At 41.9% G+C, this 20,650-nt stretch overlaps 1 protein-coding gene across 1 annotated transcript in view; it reads left to right on the forward strand.

Moving 5' to 3' along the window:
• The window catches only part of ERBB3 (erb-b2 receptor tyrosine kinase 3), a 138,593-nt gene extending 119,463 nt beyond the window's left edge, over positions 1–19,130 (forward strand). Inside the window, exons 22-28 of the mRNA XM_073613974.1 lie at positions 3,891–3,966; positions 4,233–4,379; positions 4,511–4,608; positions 6,859–7,032; positions 9,017–9,088; positions 10,587–10,854; positions 14,387–19,130. Coding sequence (XP_073470075.1) covers positions 3,891–3,966; positions 4,233–4,379; positions 4,511–4,608; positions 6,859–7,032; positions 9,017–9,088; positions 10,587–10,854; positions 14,387–14,961 — 1,410 coding nt within the window. The 3' untranslated portion in view covers positions 14,962–19,130. The remainder of the gene's footprint in view (positions 1–3,890; positions 3,967–4,232; positions 4,380–4,510; positions 4,609–6,858; positions 7,033–9,016; positions 9,089–10,586; positions 10,855–14,386) is intronic.
• Positions 19,131–20,650: the final 1,520 nt, after the last annotated feature.

A 20,650-nucleotide genomic window follows, 5' to 3' on the forward strand; every position in this document is an offset into this window, starting at 1 on the left:
TTGCTCTTGACCTGAACACACTGTACCGGGCACTTGGATGGTCCTGGCTGGCTCCGGACCCGAGCTGAGCATGCCCAGTTCCGAACCAAGCGTCACAGCCATAATATTTACTGGCAACCTTTTCCTCTTACTGGCATTTACTGGCAGGAGGAACGTGCCCATTTTTTACTGGCTGCCAGTAAAAATACTGACGGTTGGAAACACTGCACCTTGTCTTTATTAACAGAGTATTGTTTTGTACAGTTCCATACAAGATTGGCTACTTGTGAAGCATGCACCATTCATGCAAATACTGTTCTGGTGATAGCTTAAGATATCCATGTGATCACCTTAAAAGTGCATCAGTAAGTGTAAGACAGCACCAGAATCTTGTTGGCACAGGAATGATTTGGCTAGCCTTCAGCACACAGAATACAAGCACAGGAGAGGTGACCAGTAAAGGCCAGTGGTGCGTTCTGTGTCATTGTATGTGAATGCAGGGTACATAGGCATGCACATGGGGTGTGCCAGAAGTGCCTGAGCACACCCTAAACACCCCGTGCAAAGCAGATTTCCCCTGCTACCCGGGAACCCTCGCCTAGTGCTGCCAGGTTCCCTCCTTTCCTCTCCTGTCGGCTGCTGTTGCGGGCACACTGGGATGTTTCAGGATGGACAGTAGGGGAAGGGACTGGTAAATATGTCATTTACTGGCCCCCTCCTTTTCTGAATGAGCATAGTGAGTGCATGTGTGTTTGAGCATTGGGGTGCACACCCTAATGCAATAGGCTGCGCACACCTAGGGCAGGGTGCCATAGCTGGCCATCATTAAATCCAGAAGACTGAGGACATCTTGTGGCATAAAGGAATTACTGCAGGGGACACCACTGGGGAGGAGGTGAGTATTCAGGCAAGAGTTTTTTGTTGTTCTAAGCACCTGCTGGGGTACCTTTTTATGCGTTTCTGGAGTTGGACTTTAAATTTACCTAACAGTATATTGGTGTTAAAATTACATGAAGAATTTGTTTGACAATTAAGCTGGCCATACTCAGTTTGAATTTTGGCTATTTCCTGTGTAGTGGTCAAAATTTGAGCTGTGGATAGCCCTGCTAACACCACCTGACTCGAAATCGAAGCAGCTGGGTGGGAAAAAAGTCAACTGAACAGTGACTTCAGGCAATAAGTTGAAGTAAACTGTTCTGGTATTCTAACAGCTGAGGTTGCGGGCTGTCAAAATACAATAGCCAGTAGCAAGAGAATTGTCCATCTACACTGTTTAGCATGGATGGGGAAATCTATGGATTTTTCTCATTCAGCCCAACAGTCAGCTTAATTGTTAAAGTTACAGGGAAGGTTAAAGTCAAGAAGACCTTAAAGTGATTGTAAACCCTAATTAAAAAAAACCCAAAAACACATGTTATACTTACCTGCTCTGTGCAATTGTTCTGCACAGAGCAGCCCCGATCCTCCTCTTCTCGGCTCCTAGCTCCTCCCCCCGCTGAGTGCCCACCATAGCAAGCCGCCTGCTATGGGTCACTCATGTGGACTTGCTCCCGAGCCAGCTCTGTGCGTCCATAGGCACACAGAGCGTGGCTTGGCCCACCCCCAACACCCCCCCAGCCTACCCCTCCCGATCCTTCCCCACTGGCTGTGATTGTCTCTGAGCCTACGAGGAGCGAGCCGCTGCTTTCATGCACATTACTGGATTAAGATCAGGTTCAGGTAAATATAAGGGGGGGGGGCTGGGAGGGAGATGCATTCAGAAGGTTTTTTACCTGTTTGCAGAGAATGCATTAAGGTTAAAAAAAACTTTCAGCCTTTAGAACCACTTTAAGCTAGGGTATCATTCTCTGCACCAGTAGCTCTATATTGAACAGTACCAGTGTCGATCCCCTAGGACTAAAAGCAATTATATTAGCAGGAGGTGTCTGCATTTGCACACAAATGCCTTATACAAAGCTCAAAACAGCATCAAAGCTGTGGGCATCTGATGTGGAAATAGCCACTTCTAACCCCCTGCTGTCATCAGTGGCGTTGCAAGGTGGGGGCGGGGGGGGGGGGGCAGGCCGCACCCGGGTGACACCCGCCAGAGGGGTGACACCCATGTATAGCAGAACCGCTGACACCGCCCGCTGCCCTGTGCCTCTCGTCTCGCTCACTCTGTGTCCCCCGTGGAGCGGACTGAAGCTGCCTCCTCCTCTGTTTACATCCAGTGAGGTGGAGGAGCCCAAGTGACACACACCTCTGTGTGTATACGGCCACGCTGTACTGAGGTCTGTACACTCTAAGTAGATTAGTAGATGGACATGTGCAGGGGGTCTGCACTAGGGGAATTCTATACTGATGGGGGTCTGCACTAGGGGGATTCTATACTGATGGGGGTCTGCACTAAGGGGAATTCTATACTGATGGGGGGTCTGCACTAAGGGGATTCTATACTAATGGGGGTCTGCACCAAGGGGAATTCTATACTGATGGGGGGTCTGCACTAAGGGGAATTCTATACTGATGGGGGGGTCTGCACTAAGGGGAATTCTATACTGATGGGGGTCTGCACTAAGGGGGATTCTATAATGATGGGGGGTCTGCACTAAGGGGGATTCTATAATGATGTGGGGTCTGCACTAAGGGGGGGATTCTATACTGATGGGGGGTCTGCACTAAGGGGAATTCTATACTGATGGGGGGTCTGCACTAAGGGGATTCTATACTGATAGGGGGTCTGCACTAAGAGGGGGTGTCTATATTGATGGGGGGTCTGCACTAAGGGGTGATTCTATACTGATGGGGGGTCTGCACTAAGGGGAGGTTATATACTGATGGGGTGTCTGCACTAAGGGGAGGTTATATACTGATGGGGGGTCTGCACTAAGGGGGTGATTCTATACTGATGGGGGGTCTGCACTAAAGGGGGGGTGTCTAAACTGTGGGGGTCTGCACTAAGGGGGGATTCTATACTGATGGTGGGGGTCTGCACTAAGAGGGTTGATTCTACCCTGATGCGGGGGTCTGCACTGAGGTTGGAGGTCTATACTGATGGGGAAGTGTCTGTACTGATGGGGGGGGGTCTGCACTGAGGGTGGAGGTCTGTTCTTAGTAAGGGTAATCTATACTGCGGGATCTGTAGTTAGCGGAGGGGGGTCTGTACTAAGGGGGACTATATTTGGTGGAGGGAGGGGGGGTGACACCATTTTTTTTAGCACGGGTGACGTCAACCCTAGTGACGCCACTGGCTGTCATTCAGGTGTATTAGGTTCTTAAATTTCTATTTCCATATCAGATCAATAGGGCTATTTGAGTAGTGTGCAAAACAGGTGAGCACATATGCAGGTACTGTATTTCCATATTACTTCTAATGCCATGTACACACAAGCGGAATGTCCAACAGAAAAAGTCAGACGGGAGCTTTTCATCATATATTCTGATCGAGTGTATGCCCCATCAGAATTTCTACTTCGAAAATTCTGATGGACCTAGAAAGAGAACATGTTCAAAATTTTTCCGCCGGAACCAATTCCTATCGGGAAAACTGCTCGTCTGTATGCTGTTCCGACGTATCAAAAACGACGCATGCTCTGAAGCAAGTACGAGACGGAAGCTATTGGCTACTGGCTATTGAACCTCCGATTTCTAGTCCCGTCGTACGTGTTGTACATCACCGCGTTCTGGACGGTCGGAATTTGGTGTGACCGTGTGTAGGCAAGACTGCTTGAGCGGAATTCCGTCGGAACTCCGTCGGAAAAACCTTCAGAGTTTATTCCGATGGGAAAACCGGTCGTTTGTACAGGGCATTACTGTTACTGATGCACATTTAAAGTATAACTTTGAATCTTGTGCCTTTTGTGTAATAGTTATTACTTTATTATGTATAACTGCCCCTAAATTGTGCTCCTTTTTCATTGTACTTAACACAGACACCCATTAAATGGATGGCTTTGGAAAGCATACACTTTGGCAAATACACTCATCAAAGTGATGTGTGGAGTTATGGTAAGTGTCACACCGGCCTCCCTTTTGACCTCATTTTGCTGAGCCTGATGAAGTAATAATATTTATGTATTAGCCATAGCCAACTCACTATTACTATTGGACCCATTCCCAGAATGTACATAAACTACAGTGACCATAGTCTTTAATTTTAAAACAAACCAAAGAAGCTTACAGAAGCTGCAAGTATTCTCAGAAACTGCCAATTTTGGCCTAGAGATTGATTGTCCATAATTTTTATAAAGTGTATTTTCTGCTGTCTCATGCAGGAGTAACACTGTGGGAAATGATGACATTTGGAGATGAGCCATATCCAGGTATTCGTTTGTCTGAAGTGCCAGACCTCTTAGAAAAAGGCGAAAGGCTTCCCCAGCCAGTTATCTCTACTATTGATGTCTACATGGTCATGGTGAAATGTGAGTAATTGGGCAATAAGTACATAGAGTGCTTTCTGACCATATTGTTTAATTGCTGATCACTGTTTGTATATTTTAGAACTGCTTTTTTATGGTGGGAACACTAACATTTTCTCATGTGCCGGGTTTAGGTTGGATGATTGATGAAAATGTTCGGCCCACATTCAAGGAACTGGGTAATGAATTTACTCGAATGGCCCGAGATCCACCTCGGTACTTGGTCATAAAGGTGAGCTGCCCTATCTTAAACTAGCACAACTGCTTAAGGCCCCTTTCACACTGCCGCAACTTGAAAGTCAATTTTACGAGCAATGTTACCGCAGTTTTAGGGAATGCCTGTGTAAACTTGAGGTCTATGGACATCAGCTTGCATCCAAGTCGGACCAAAGTAGTACAGGGACTACTTTGAAGTCCCACAGATATGAATGGTTATCGTTGGGAATCATGGGGTACGACTTGTCATGCGACTCTGATGTCCAAAGTCACAGAAAAAAAATCACACAACTGTGAAAGGGGCCTAAGCTGAAGTCTTTGTAATTAGGCTCCTAGTTAATTTATTATCTCATAATAGATTGTTATTACATTAAATAAAAAGCTTTTAAAATCTATGTACATTACATAGCCAAAAAAATCTGCGCTGGAAATATTCCCCGGGCTAGAAATATAAACCGGATAAAGCAGCCAACACTAACATTTTGTGATACTAAACTTAAAGAACAAAAATCAAAAAAGTGTAACACTATACCTAAAATTATATATGTCACCTACAATTTGTGACTATATGACATGCAACATCAGAAAAGACATATTAAAATAAAGTGATATAAATGCATAAAATAAATGCATAAAATGCAAACCTTCTATACACTGGCCAATCTCGTAAATATTGACCAATATCAAACCATTCAAGTGATAATATGATAAACAGTGTCCAAAGATAATAGTCCTGCTGCAAAGGTGAATTTCTGATAGCCAGGGCATGACACCATCACGCACAAGAACCAACAATAGACCGTGTTTTACATATTATACATGGCTTGTGCTTTTTGTCTTTTATCCTGGGCTGCTGTGAACACTTTCTGGTGACGAGTGGCATTGGAATCTGGTCAATAAGTACATAGAGTGTTTTCTGATCATTTTGTTTTAATAGTCACTGCAGTCTAGTAAGAGGCTTCATATTTGGCTGCTTTCACGTCTAAAGGTGTTAGCATCTAGAAATTGGCATGGTTTTAAAGAGTGTAACGTTCACATGGATTTGTGGGAATTGTAAATTCACTTTTGAAGCGGGACTATTATCTTTGGACACTGGTTTTCAATTTTATCACTTGATTGGTTTGAGGCTGATCAATATTTACAAGCTTGGCCAGTGTATGGGAAGTTTGCATTTTATGCATTTATTACATTTTATTTAATATGTCTTTTCTAATATTGCATGTCATCTAGAGTCGCATATTTGACTTGACATATATTGTTTTGGGTATAGCGCTACATTTAAAAAAAATGTATGTACACTACATACAAATCTCCCCACCACATGAATATCCCTTTTAATTTTATTTTTACATTTTGTCGCTTCAGTCTGCCCTGCCATCCTCCATTCTTCCCAGGCAGATGAGGAGGGGGGGGGGCTGGCATTACATCATCAGGGGCACCCAAAAGAGACAACTATCATAAAGGAAGATGGAGTGTCACATATCCCGTGAAGTATCAACTTCCATTCACCAGATGAGGAAGGGGGGGAGGGCCTGGCATTGCATCATCGGGGGCACCCAAAAGAGACAACTATCACAAAGAAAGATGGAAATGCTGGGTTGGTGAGTATCTGAATTAAGGACAACCCACTATGATGTAAGTGGGGATTAAAAAAAGGAGGGTGATTTAGCACTGTTCCCTCAACAATGCTATCTTGGTCCAATGTTACTCAAGTTTCTCACACTACCAAACATCAACCACCAGACTTCTCTTGGTGTTGAATACCTAGACCATTTATTCACTGCAGGAGAATTGAGGTCACTTCAACAGTTTCAAGAAGACTTTGGACTTTCTTTATGCTCCAACTGAAACGTGATTATCATTACGCAATTTGGTTTACACAATGGAGCCTTTGAGTACCCACACCTAGAGCAACTCCTCAAATGAACAGATCAGACTAAACTAATCTCCAGATACTAATTGACTCTTTTAAAGTAAACCACATCTATATACAACAGAGCAAGGGAGAAATAAGTGATGCCACTCTCTGACTTAGGGGGCAGAATTTGAATTTAACTGCATGACTAGGCTAATATCCTCTAAAGAACAGGTAATTCAGCTGAAACTCTTCCACCAGGTCTATTATACCCTAGTTAAATAATTTAAACTGGGCCTTCAAACCTCTAATATGCATTTTAGGGGTTGTGGAGAAGAGGCCAACTTTATACAAGCTCTCTGGAATTGTAGATTGTAACATGACATCCAAAATGTGTTGTTTTTTTTACAGCGGGACAGTGAAATCCCACAGTCTCCTGTCTTTGGAGAACAGCCAGTACTTTGTGAGAAAGAAGTTGAGGAGATGGAAACCGATTTAGACACAGAGGAAGATGACGATATCAATTCACATCCTAAAACTCCCACTACTGTCTATACATCACGGCAAAGAATAGACTATTCAAGGGTAAGGCCTTAAAAAGAAAAAAAATCTTCAGGTCCTCTGCAGTAATATACATTGCAAGTATTTCAACAAAAGTTTTGTGCCGATCCTTACCCACTTCTGTCCTTACCCACTTCTGTCTTTGGGTGTCTGCGTTCTAGATGAAGTAGTAAAGCAGACACCTTTGGACAGCAACATTGTCAGTCTTGAGAAAGAGTAGCGTTAAAGGGGACGTTCAGTCATTTTTCAACTTTCCATCTATTAAAATTTCTGCCCTTGTTGTTTTAACTTTGGATAGTAAAACATTTTTTTTTCTGCCAGTAAATACCTTATACAGCCCACTTTCTGTTTCTTGTCTGGTAAAAAGCCTAGGCTTATGACATCATGGACAGCTCTCTCTCTCACTCTTGTGAGAGTTTGCCAGGAAGGGGGGGGGATGAGTCATAAGAGGACCAATGAGCTGGAGGTGTGCCTCTATATAAATCCAGGAAGTGAACAGGCAGCAGCTTCAGCTGCCCACAGTTAAAATGGTTGCAGCCAGACTCAGTGGAGGGAGATTTCTGCAGCATATTTGGCAAGTACAGAATCACAGTATATATAAAATAATATACAAAGTGGTTGGAGGGAAGCTTCAGAATGACAAAGATGTTTTTATTACAAATTATGTGAGCAGACTGCAGTTCCTCTTTAGACTAGCAAATTTAGATGGACTTGACTAACAAATGAAAGCCGAACTCCAGCTAACACTTGATATGCTGTTACAGCAAACTGTTTTTTCCTTTTGGGGTAAATGTTTTAAATAAATGTATAAATATGACAATGCTACTTTATCTGGACAGCTTGTTTTGTTAAAGCGGTTATATACCCGCTGTTTTTTTTTTTTTTTTTTTTTTTCCCTACACCTGCAAGGGAAAATGCATAATGAGCTAGTATGAGATACTTACCTTAGAATGAGGCGCCGGCATCTCATCCTGTCCACGCCGAGGGAGCTGACATTTCCCTTCAGGGTGTCTTCCAGGTATCGCGGCTCCGGCGCTGTGAGTGGCCGGAGCCGCAATGTCGTCACCGCGGGAGACTTCTGTCCGGCAAGCTCCGGAGTTTGCCGGGCTGTCAGCCGAGAATCCCCTGTGCGCATGCGCCGCTGCAGTCAGCGGCTCATTGCGAGGGGAATAGCTCCTAAACCGTACAGATTTAGGAGATATTTTTTTTACCTATAGGTAAGCCCTATTATAGGCTTACCTGTAGGTAAAAGTTAAAAAAAAAAGGTATACAACCACTTTAAAGGAAGTTGAAAAACAACAGACCTTGGCTGGATCACCAGATGAAAATAAAGGAAACAAATATAGACACCACATCAAAGACTTGATAAGCTGCAATTTACCAAATTGTTGTTTTTAGGTTTAATACTGCTTTTTACACAAATAGATTTTACAGTTGGTTGTGAGCCATGACCAAAGTAAATTTGAGCCTTCCCCGCCATCCGAACACAATGATCAGTGTTACTGGCTATAGATGATAACACAGATTGTTTGGAAAAAAAATGACAGGGTGGTTATACAGAAGTCGATTAATAGCTTGACATCTGTATAACCAGGGTGCCCATACATGAATCAAAATTCACCGGGTCCCAGCTGAACCAGCTGAATTTTGATCTATGTATGGCCGGCTTAACTGTAAACTCAGCTTATAGAGCCTGCTGCAGTGCTTTGGCAATAACATGACCTAAGGGAGGTCAAATTGTACCTACAAAACTGGCCTCTAAGGTCTGTTCGTAGTAGTGACCATGTAATTAGATTTTCTGTACCACCTAATTGATATTCGAGCAGACAATGAATGAGTGTAGAAGTCATTAGTTTCCATTAGTTCCCACGCATACTGTAGGTTAATTAGTTCAAGATTAGGTCAAAATGTAACTGATCTGCCTGAAAAACAGGCTCTGTATGCTTGCTTTCAAAAAAATTTAAAACAGAAGAAACATTTTTATGTTCTGAATACTTTTATGTTTCAGAGTCAAAGTGTGCAAAGTTCTCTTGCTGGGTATCTTCCAATGAACCAAACCACTGGCAGCGTTACTAAAAAGGTAACCACTCAATTCCACTCTGACTCCACCTTCATAATGCATCTGCTATGTTTATGAATAATGCTTATTTCTGCTCATACTTACCTGTGACAATTACCCAACACAATGCATCTAACCTCCAGAAAGTTTTTATCTCCTTTGTCTATATCAGGGATATGCAATTAGCGGACCTCCAGCTGTTGCAAAACTACAGGTCCCATCATGCTTCTGCCTCTGGGTGTCATGCTTGTAGCTGTCAGAGTCTTGCTATGCCTCATGGGACTTGTAGTTCTGCAACAGCTGGAGGTCCGCTAATTGCATATCCCTGGTCTATATCCTTCCTTGTTACTCGTAGTGTGTTAAAATGCATGAATAAATCAATCATAAAAATGTTACCAGATCATAAAATTAAATTATTTCGTCACTCTGACTATTGAATTGAGGTATGCAAAAGTTCTAAACCTTGGCAAAAATCCAGACAGTCATAAAACCCTGTGTAATGCCTCAGTCTATTGCTAGTAGCCTAGTTATGCTTAAACGTTAAAGTGGTTGTATAGTGTTTTTTGTAACGTTTACCTACAGGTAAGCCTATAATAAGGCTTACCTGTAGGTAAAAAAAAATATCTCCTAAACCTGTATGGTTTAGGAGATATTCCCCTCGCTATGTGCCGCTGACTGCAGCGGCGCATGCGCACAGGGGATTCTCAGCTGAAGGCCCGGCAACTGCCGGACCTTGCCGGGTAAGAAATCTCCCGAGCGCATGCGCGGGAGTGATGACATCGCGGCTCCAGCCACTCACAGTGCTGGAACCGCGATACCCGGAAGACACGCCGAGGCAACATGACAGCTCCCTCGGCGTGGGTCAGGTAAGATACTGACGCCTCGTTCTAAGATAAGTATTTCATAATGAGCTAGTATGCGGTGCATACTAGCTCATTATGCCTTTTGCTTTACAGGGGTAAAAAAAAAAAAAAAAAAAAAATTTGCGGGTATTGAACCGCTTTAAGATTTTTTGAGGTTGAACAAAACAAATCAATAGATTTCCCTAAAGAGTCTGAATTAAGGACTCTTCCTTGCTGGCTTTTATTCTGACAGCCTCTGCCTCTGTGGCTGTCGGAATCCCCAAGCAGTGACTGCATTTGATTGGCTGCAGTCACTGTTCAGCTGAGAATTTTCCACCTGGCTCCATTGATTTTCAAACCCAAAATTGGTCAAGGCAGGTGGTGCTGAAATGGCCACCCACTGCTCAAGCAGCACTGCTGTCACATGGGAAAAAGGGGACTTAATCACATGCTCATTATACTCCAAAGTACTATGTGTTTTTCTTTGCTCCTGGTGGCTGAATAGAGGGACTACACTGTCTGCCAGAATTGTGAACAGCTCTCACCTGACTTCTGACTTGGTCTGCTATTCTTTGTAAGCAGCCTAAGAATTTTCTAATCATGCCTTAGATACCATAGAAGTGTACAGAAATGATTCATCTGTATTAGAAAAGAATGTTGATTTTTTTTTTTTTTAGGGCTCTATGCAACGTGTTGACCCAGTTGCCAGACAGGGGACACGAAGAAGGGAGGACTCCTTAGGCCGTACAGTATCTGAGTCATCAGAGGGATGTTGTACCTTATCTGATATGGATACAGCAGAATATATGTCATACGGTGGTGGAAGCCTGAGTCGCACTTCTCGCTCTCGCTTTGACAGCGCCTATCGTTCTCAAAGAGAAAGCTTTCTTCCTGATACACCAGATACAGATAGCGAATATATTATGCCACAGCTCAGCCTAGGAGGTATGTATGGATCAGCACTTTATAGTTTTACAGTAAAAATAATATATAGAAAAATATTTAGGGTTTCAGTAACACATTTTAGTACTATATTTCAGATAAATTCCTGTTTGTGGTTTGAACCTTTCCTGTACACAGAGGGAGACATTTATCAATTCTATCATACAATAAAGCAATGGCAAACCAGAGCAGTGAGATACATCGTGAGACAGATTTGTTACATGGTTACAGCCTTGTCATACATTCCTTCTTTGGCTGCTCTAAAGTTGGCCTGTGCCTGAATAAAACTTGACCCTGGCCACGTCTTAAGCATCAAGAAAAGTTTTATTGAACAAAAGGAATCATACATTGAGACAAGAGCGTATAAAACAGGTTGTTGCTATAATATGTAGTACATATTTTCTTAGAGACATATACATAAACATAAAGCAACGTGACTACTAGCTGGAGCAAACAATATTTAACTTTGGTGAGTGTTGTATAGGTATCATTAGAGGTATCTTGCTCTACCACTCTGGAGTCATACTATGGTTTCGGAAGCCTTAAGCCATCTCTCCCATATTTTATCATATTTGGAGGGACATCCTCTATGGGAATAAACAAGTTTTTTTTTATGGTAATGTGTTATTCACTTCCACTATCCAGTGCGACAGCTCTGGTGTGGTGGGTCTCATCCATACCCTAGCTATTACCTTCCTTGCTGAGAATAGGGTTTCGTGCAGAAATATCTTGATAAACTTATCCAATTCTGGTTCTGGAAAAATTTCTGGTAGGCAAGGTCATAGGATTGCCGCCATCTTGGTCAGGGGGGTCTTGTTCCAAGCGGCGATATTTCCCCAGTTTGGCCGCCGCATCCAAGCTTTTTTTAGGGGTGATATGATCCAGAAGGGTTCTCCCAGCGGAGGTGATGATCGGCGGACTTTTGGCAATGTATGGGGTCGCAGGATATTCAATGTAGTATGTTCAGCCGGCGGAGCTGAGGTCCCTAGCGTCCTATCCCATGCCACTCCAGGCCACGCCCCCCTCTTAAGCATCTTTTTAGAATATTTCTCTCATCCTCAGTAATAAATGTTTTTGAAATTTGCAAACTGTCACACTTGATTGCCTAGGAATACATACACATAGGTCTATAAGCCTGTAGCAGAGACTTTGATCAAGGAGATGCAACCTTATTTGCTTCTTGTCTCTAATTCGCCTGAGAAATGTCCTTCAGCGTGCTTGTAATGGGTCCATTGAGCAGGTGTTTGATCTCAGGTTTAGGCTGATTATACATTAGGTCAGTGATCTCTAACCTGCAGCCCAGGGGCCAGATGCAGCCCTTTGCTTGCTTTTATCTGGCCCTCAAGGCACTATTTCATCCACAGATATGAATAGTGGAGCATAATTCCCCCCATTGACAGCAATGAAGGGGCACAAATCCCCCCACTGACTCTAATGAACTGCCACAATTCCTCCCAATGACACCAGTGATGGAACACAATTCCTCCCAATGATGCCAACGAAGGGGCACAATTCCTCATACTAACACGAATGATGGGGCACAATTCCTCCCACTGAAACCAAAGATGGAGCATTGTTTTTTCATTCTGATGTTGAAACCTATTCTACATCTAGTGGCCACAGTCCAGCCCTCTTAAAGTCTGAAGTCCTTTGTTTAGAAAGTTTGGAAACCCCTGTATTAGGTACTATGTAACTCACAATACAAGGTCACAGATTACTTTGCACAGTGGCTGTCTCTGGAGGTACTATTGGGTGGAGCCTTAAGCAGAATTGGGGGCTATAGCATGAATCAGACACAGCAGTAAGTGAAGCAAGCCAAAGAACAGCAATTCAATTACTTTGACAAATCATGATTTTATTAACTTCAGATCTTATAAACATTTTACTGACTTTTAACCCCTTGCCGACCAGCGCACGACGATATACATCAGCACAATGGCACGACTGGGAAAATGGGCGTACAGGTACATCCCCTTTAAGATGCGGCATTGTGGGTGCCCACGCCCGCCGCATGCTCTGTGACCGTGGGTCCCGCAGACTCGATGTCCACCGGGTGCCTGCGATTGTTTCACGGAGCAGAAGAACGGGGAGATGCCTAAGTAAACAAGGTATTTCCCCATTCTGCCTAGTGATATGACAGAGATCACTGCTCCCTGTCATCGGGAGCAGTGATCGCTGTCATGTGAGTAGTAGCCCATTCCCCCCACAGTTAGAATCACTCCCTAGGACACACTTAACCCCTTGATCGCCCCCTAGTGTTTAACCGCTTCCCTGACAGTGTCATTTACACAGTAATCAGTGCATTTTTATAGCACTGATCGCTGTATAAATGACAATGGTCCCAAAATAGTGTCAAAAGTGTCCGATAAAGTCACAGTCACAATAAAAATCGCAGATCGCCGCCATTACTAATAAAAAAAAATAATATTAAAAATGCCATAAAACTATCCCCTATTTTGTAGACGCTCCTCCACGGTTTTGCTTGTCAACGCGTTTCACATTTAATTGCTTCCTCAGGACATAGTGGGTAGGTGTTGATTGGCCTTGAAAAATAGGTACTGGGTGACACCACACAAGACAAAGAACCAAATCAATCTTTCCAAGGGATCAAATTCCAGATATTGAAGGTAATTCAACTCTCATATAGGACACCTGGATCAGGGGGAGGGGATCCACCCTCCAGGGTGACCAAAGAAACTGGCAATTCCATCAAGAGTGGAGTGGTATGGATCAGTTTGAGCTCAGTGCGGGGGGTAGATGAATCGAGCACAAGAGTTCAGCCCCCAAGTGAGGGATACCCAATACACTATTGAAAGACCTCTTTACACCTATTTGATGATTGGCAAGTCCTATTCAAGATTGTGGGAAAGGGACTGCTCCAACTTGAGGGGTGTTGATACTACTCATGATATCTATATTTGAACTCTTGTGCTCGATTCCTCTACCCCCCACACTGAGCTCCAACTGATCCATAATACTCCACTCTTGATAAAAGTGACAGTTTCTTTGGTCACCCTGGAGGGTGGATCCCCTCCCGATCCAGGTGTCCTATATGAGAGTTGAGTTGCCTTTAATATTTGGAATTTGATCCCTTGGAAGGATTGATTTGGTTCTTCATTTGTCTTGTGTGGTGTCACCCAGTACCTGTTTTTCAAGGCCAATCAGCACCTACCCACTATGTCCTGAGGAAGCAATTAAATGTGAAACGCGTTGACAAGCAAGCATGGGGGAGACCATGGACCTAACCCTTTGATATATAAATATACTGATTTCTGCATATTTATGGACTTTTCACCAACTCATTGAAAGGATCCATGCCTCCATGTCTGTTATATTGGGTATCTGTTGACCTTCTCTAGTAAAGGGTGTTGTTGTTTGTCATATTTATGTTAATTTTTAATATCTATGTAATATAGATACTTTTTTTTATTTACTGCCTCATGTTATGCCCACAAAGTCCGTTATAAATACTCTTTTAACCCTTTTCTCTTCAATATTTTTACATAGTCAAAACCAATCATTTCTGTTTCCACAGACATTTCCCGGGACAGTACATTGAAATCCCTTGAGTCCAGGTCTCTGACGCCTTGCATGCCCAGTGAATATGATGATGATGATGATGAAGAATATGAATATATGAACAGGAAAAAGCAGCCACCCGAGAGATTGGAATACGAATACATGGACATCCGAGGAGCAGGAGATACAAGCAGCGAATGCAGAACATCTACAGCAGGTGACAATAATGATGAGGATTATGACTATGGGAACAAGGGGGAATATGAATATATGAATGAACAGAGAAGAAGCAATAGCCAAGACCTGATCAGTGAGGATGCAGAGGAGTATACTTACATGAATCGAAATAGCAGACGGAGAATGGACAGCTCTTCAGATGAAAAACAGGGCTATGAGGACATGAACTTAATTGCCAGCCGCCCTAAGTCCTTTGACAAACCCAATTTGATCCCACAAACATGCCACAGAGAGGCACTACAAAAAGGGTTCATTCAACCCCTTCGAGAACTGGAAGCGAAGGACTGTGCCTTTGACAATCCGGACTATTGGCATAGCCGCTTGTTTGTCAAGAGTGACTCGCAAAGAACATAAGAAATGGAGACAGCAGGTTTCCAAGACAAACTCACACCTACTTCACTGTATGTTTACTACTCAAAAGGGACAATTTCTTCTGTTACTTCTTCATCCTTGAGGTCGGCAACTTGAAGCAGCCTACTTTTAGCAGTCTTCATCTTAGGAAAAACTGATGAGTCACAGAGTGCCTTAATATTACCATTAATTGTTGGTGAAGGTCAGGCCCTACTGGGACAGGAAGAATATGCAGACCATTTGAGAGATTAAGAATGATCACTTACTAGGACTACTATTCTTGTTAAGTAATTGCAGTGGTCAAGTCTTGAATCCAGTAGGTGAAAGCCTATTAAATAGGTTATTGTGAGAAGAGTAACATTTTGTTACAATTCAAATGAAGAAGAATAAACAGGAAGGTGTAAGCATGAGAATAATATTTCAAATAAAGCTAGAATAAAACACAAGCGGCAATTTGCTTTGCTGCCTGTACAAAGTAAGCACTAATGATCAAAATTTGAAAATATGTTTTAATAAATAAACATGGTAGTTTGTCTTTGCCCCAAAGACTGCAACGTCTATGACGTATGGACACAAGGGAATTTATTATTCTCCATCTAAGAATGTACAGTTAATGACTACACTGCCAAAACAAACCCATGTGAATTAAAGTGATCCAACATAGATGTTACATGTCAACTAGTTACACCATATTTCTAGAATATCAGATCTTATGTATGAACTAGATTTTTAGCCCTAGAAAAAGCACAGAAGAAAAATGTAGTGATATCCTCATCAACTAGTCAAGCCATAGTTGGAAGCAACAGAATGGTTCCATTGGTTATCAAGTGTAGCAGTATTTTATTTGTCTTTTTTTACACTTGTTTTTGAAAACATGTCCTATTACATTTATTTGGCTGATATGGGTTTGCAGCACTTTATTGGTCTATGTCCAGACAGGAGGCTGAACTTGCTACTGTCTTCCTTCCTTCTATATATCACTGCCATACGCCAGTTAGTTTTCTATAATAATGTCTACAGTAATATTCAAACATATATGTTTAGAGCCCTACAACTCTTACATAAAAAGCCAGATATAGTATAATTCATTTGAGGAATATAAATTGAGATAATTACTAATTACGCTACTTTTATTTTAATTATGTACAGTAGACTTTTTTCCATTCTGTGCTCTATAAACATAACTTCTCAAGAACTTGGGTAGGTGGCAGTGCATTTTCAATTACAACAAACATAGATACAGTATATGATATATTTTTTAAAAAAGGTAACTGTTTAATAAAATGTTCATCAAAAACTGGAAATTAAGCCTTGAATTGCATAGTTACTCATGACTTCAGTTTTTTTTTTTTTTATCAGGTACAGTATAACTGTAGCACTCCAGGCCACCCTGTGACACTTGACACTTCCTTGTTAACAGTAATCTGGACACAACATCTGCTGATGCCATGTAAATGGTGGGTTGAGTCTTCCCTGCCAGCTCAGCTCCACACCTTGTAAGCTCGTTGCCAACTTTCCAAAAAAAGTTTAATGCCGCGTACACACGATCAGGATTTTGGTCGGAAAAAGATATGAAGGTATTTCCGCCGGGATTCCGCTCAAGCTTGCCTTGCATACACACGGTCACACAAAAATTCGCTGAACTTTTGACTGTCAAGAACGCGGTGATGTACAACACTACGACGAGCCGAGAAAATGAAGTTCAATGCCTCTGAGCATGTGTTGAATTGTTTCCGGGCATGCGTAGGAATTTTGCACGTCGGAATTGCTACGGACGATCGCATTTTCGGATAGGAACTTTTTCCAACTGAAAAATTGAGAACATGCTCTCAATCTTTTGCTGGCTGGAATTAGGCCAGCAAAAGTCCGATGGAGCATACACACGGTCGCATTTTCCGACCAAAAAGCTCTCATCGATCTTTTGCTGGCCGAATTTCCGATCGTGTGTACACGATATTACTCCGTGCAGTTTTAATGTTTTTGGAAAATAGAAAATCAATAATTAAATTCACTTGTTGCAAGGAGCTGGTGTGTAAATATGATTTCATCATGAAGAAGTTAATGGAGATGATACCCTTTCATAATCATTGGATTGCTGAATAGTCTCTACACTGATTATTTTTCTGGAACCTTACTTTTTTTTAGTAATTATGTCTTGTGCACAAAATATGAAGGAAATAATTAGGGCAACTTTTAAACTTTGCAAAGGGGAATCCCTTTAATTAGATACTTGGAGTTTGATTCAAGGTTGATGTGAGATAACAAACTGGTCATTCTATGAATTACAACCAATTGCAATAGTCAACTTCAGGGCGCAACATCAGAAGAAACCTATATTTGCTGGGTCTGAAATTTTTATTCAACAGCCTGTTCATGCAATGTCAGTTAAAAGGCATGTAACCTACACTGGTAGTCAGTGACATTTTTTACATTATTTACAATAAGGCCTCATGTTCACTGGCCATTAAAATAACGTTATAAAAAAGGTAGTAGCTTTGCAGTGAGTTTTTCAATAGTGTTTTTTAGAGGTTTTTTTTTTTTTTTTCAATGGATCAAAATCATTGAAAAACGCCGATGAGCCATGTTTTTGAGCGTTTATTGGCATACATCAGTGTTTTTTGACGTAAGAGCATTTTTACAGCTGAAAAACTCTTCTCAGAACCCACTAGTTTTGTTTGTTTTTTTTACAGCCAAAAGACGCCCCAGCCAAAAACAGTTGATAACAGCCTATGTGTGCATGGACACATAGGATAACATGCTGAAGAGTTTATTGACTGTAGGAAAAAAAATGTCTTAAGCCAAAAACAGCAGCTGTAAAAACATCCAAAAACGTCCAGTGTGCATGAGGCCTAAAAATATGAAAGGCCTCTGTTCTGTATTTATATTAAGCACTACAGTCTTTTTGGATATTAAGCAAGAACATGCCAAGTATGTGAAAAATGCTCTGGTAAATGGTGGTCAGTTACTACAGATCATCAAACAGGATAAAAACACACGGTTAGCTAATATATATGCATAAGACTCCATGTACTGTATACGGCCACCACTGCTTTGTCATGTATGACCCAACTGTTAAACTTGAAAGCCAAAAGACTGGACTTTTCATTTGCCATATTGATGTATGATATTCTTGTCACAGATCCAGCTGCCCTACTGTCTGCAGAAGCCCATGTGTGGCCAGGTCAGAGGTATTTTCCAAGGTATTTTAAATAATGAAGAACAAGTTGAAGTTGCTCATTTTGGGGTATATTTATAAAGGCTGATAAATGTGAAATTCATGTACTATTTACTGCATGCGTACCCTCCTGGTGCATTTGTTTAAAATTGATTGATTCACCCGCAGTCAATGTTTGGTGAATATCACAATTACTTCTTTATAAAAATGCCCCGTATCTCTTGACAGAAGGAGCTTTGTTAGTACTTATAATACTGTTATCAGTAAAAGCTGTATTTCTGCCCTTGGCCATGGGCTGAAGCTCTATTAGTTTGATGACAATGTGCATTTTGCACTGAGATACCTTCAAAGTATACAGTTAATCAATGTGTTTTACATTAATGTTTTTGTTTGTTTTCTGTATAAAAAAATGAATTTTTATATACATGTACAGATTTCTTTCTGAGTAGAGTAGACTAAGTAATGTCAAAAAGTGCAAGTCTTCCATTGTGATTTTGTTCATAAATGAAATGAAAATCTTCATTTTTGTTTGCTAAACCAGTAAAATCAATAAATCTAATATCAAACAAATATCACTGTGATGTCACCTCAGTCATGTGACCAGTACATACATTAATAGACTGAGATTTAAGACTACTAATTTAATTCACAAATTTGCCACCAGTACAGTATAATCTTAAAAACAGACTAGAACGTGAACCTCTGAATGAACTATAATGACCTTGTGAATGATTTACTGTATTTCCTCATGTTTGTGAAGTAACCTTCTATGAACATTGCTATTCAGAATTTATTTTTGTACATTATTTTTGTACTTTTCAAACAAGCAATAAAGAGTGCATACTTATTTAGCATGCTCTCCTATATGACTTTATTGCAACAAATGCAACGTAAAAGGAGGCAACATATCTGTTTTCTGTAGTGTCCACTTCAGAGATCATGAGAGACATGTAATTTGTTGTATATGTATAAAGTAAAATATGTTTTGTACACGTAATATGCATTTTTGTGTTCTTTTTTTTAACTTTGTGTAGAAATTACCTTACCACACTGTTCTGGTTTTTCCAACAGTCTGACTTTAAAGTTACCCTTAAAGCTGAACTATACTCACCCCTGCTCCAGTAATGTCGGCATTCACACCAGTGCCAGTATTTTCTATCCAACTTCTTTTAGGCTCAACATCTACAGCCCATGCACATGGGAGTTCATTCATCCTAGCACCTGGCAGATGCCAGAACTGTCCAGTGAGCTACTCAGATGCAGCTAAGTGTACACACAAGAGGAGTAAGAAGAGTTGATTGCAGAAGAGGCATAGGGGTTGATTTACTAAAATCAAATAGACTGTGCACTTTGCAAAGTGCACTTGCTCCAGAGCTTAGTAAATAAGCAGAAGCTGTGCTGGCTTCCATCATCCAATCATGTGCAAGCAAAAAATGCAGTTTGTTTAAATTTTCCAGCATGTTATTTTTTTATTCTTTGCAAAGTGTACTTCTAAAAAGTTCAGGCGCTGTATGGAGAACCAACATATGGCAGTCTGTATAATGAATGTTAGCCCTCTGCAGCTAGGGGGGAACCAAAACACCAGGGATGGTGTTGTGCAAAAGAACAAACAACAAAAGATTAATCCAGCGCTGGGGGGTGATGGCTACAAACCACTTGAGGCATACCTCAGAGAAGTCATAAAAATGTCTATGTCTAAGTTTGTGTAAAAAGATTATTTTTATAAAGGGCCACGCCCGACATACGTTATCAGTATTACAGCCTGCTGACGACTTTCCATGTGCTCTACAACTGCATCTCTGTTCCATCCCAATCCTTGTTGTGGTGAGTCGGTTCAACATCACTCTGTTTGGTGACGTCACATCCAGCGCGCCAGCTGCATCCTCTGGTGGTTTGGCGTCCAATGCCTGGTCTATTGGGGGTCTCTCCACATCACTGACCCTTACGGGTTCCACCAGTGGTCTGTCATCTCTTCCATTGGGTGGATGCCCATGCGACATCTGGCACCTATACACCTTTTGATTGCCCCCAGCACTGTCCTTGATATGCCCAAGTCAGCCTGCCGAGGTTTGGGTGAGATTGAAGTTCAATATCAAGCATGATGTTTAACATTGATTCGTAAAGAAAGAGGGGGGGTCCGGCGCTCCGAATGATGTGATGCCTAGGTGGATGGTGCAATGGTAGCTTTAATAGCACATTTATATTAGTCAATGTCATTCAAAATAAGGAGGCAGCCATCCTCAGAGGGTGTCCATTACCTCTGTTAACAAGGAATGTAGAGGAAGAGGGGGTGCGGAGACGCCAACTGTAATAGTCCTATTATGCAGTTGAATGTTAGTGTAGTAAATACACTTACTGGTTCGCAGGGTGGAGGTATCCTTCAAAGGTGGAGGTGTCCTGGATGTGCTGGTGCTGCACTGCCGGCTCGGGTCACGTTCCTTCGGCCGTCGGGGTGTTGGATCCGGTCACAGGCTGTTCTGCAGCATCCACTGGATGGAAAGGTCCACGCTAACCACT

This window comes from Aquarana catesbeiana, linkage group LG02, assembly GCF_042186555.1.
Source record: "Aquarana catesbeiana isolate 2022-GZ linkage group LG02, ASM4218655v1, whole genome shotgun sequence".
Taxonomy (NCBI): Eukaryota; Metazoa; Chordata; class Amphibia; order Anura; family Ranidae; genus Aquarana; species Aquarana catesbeiana.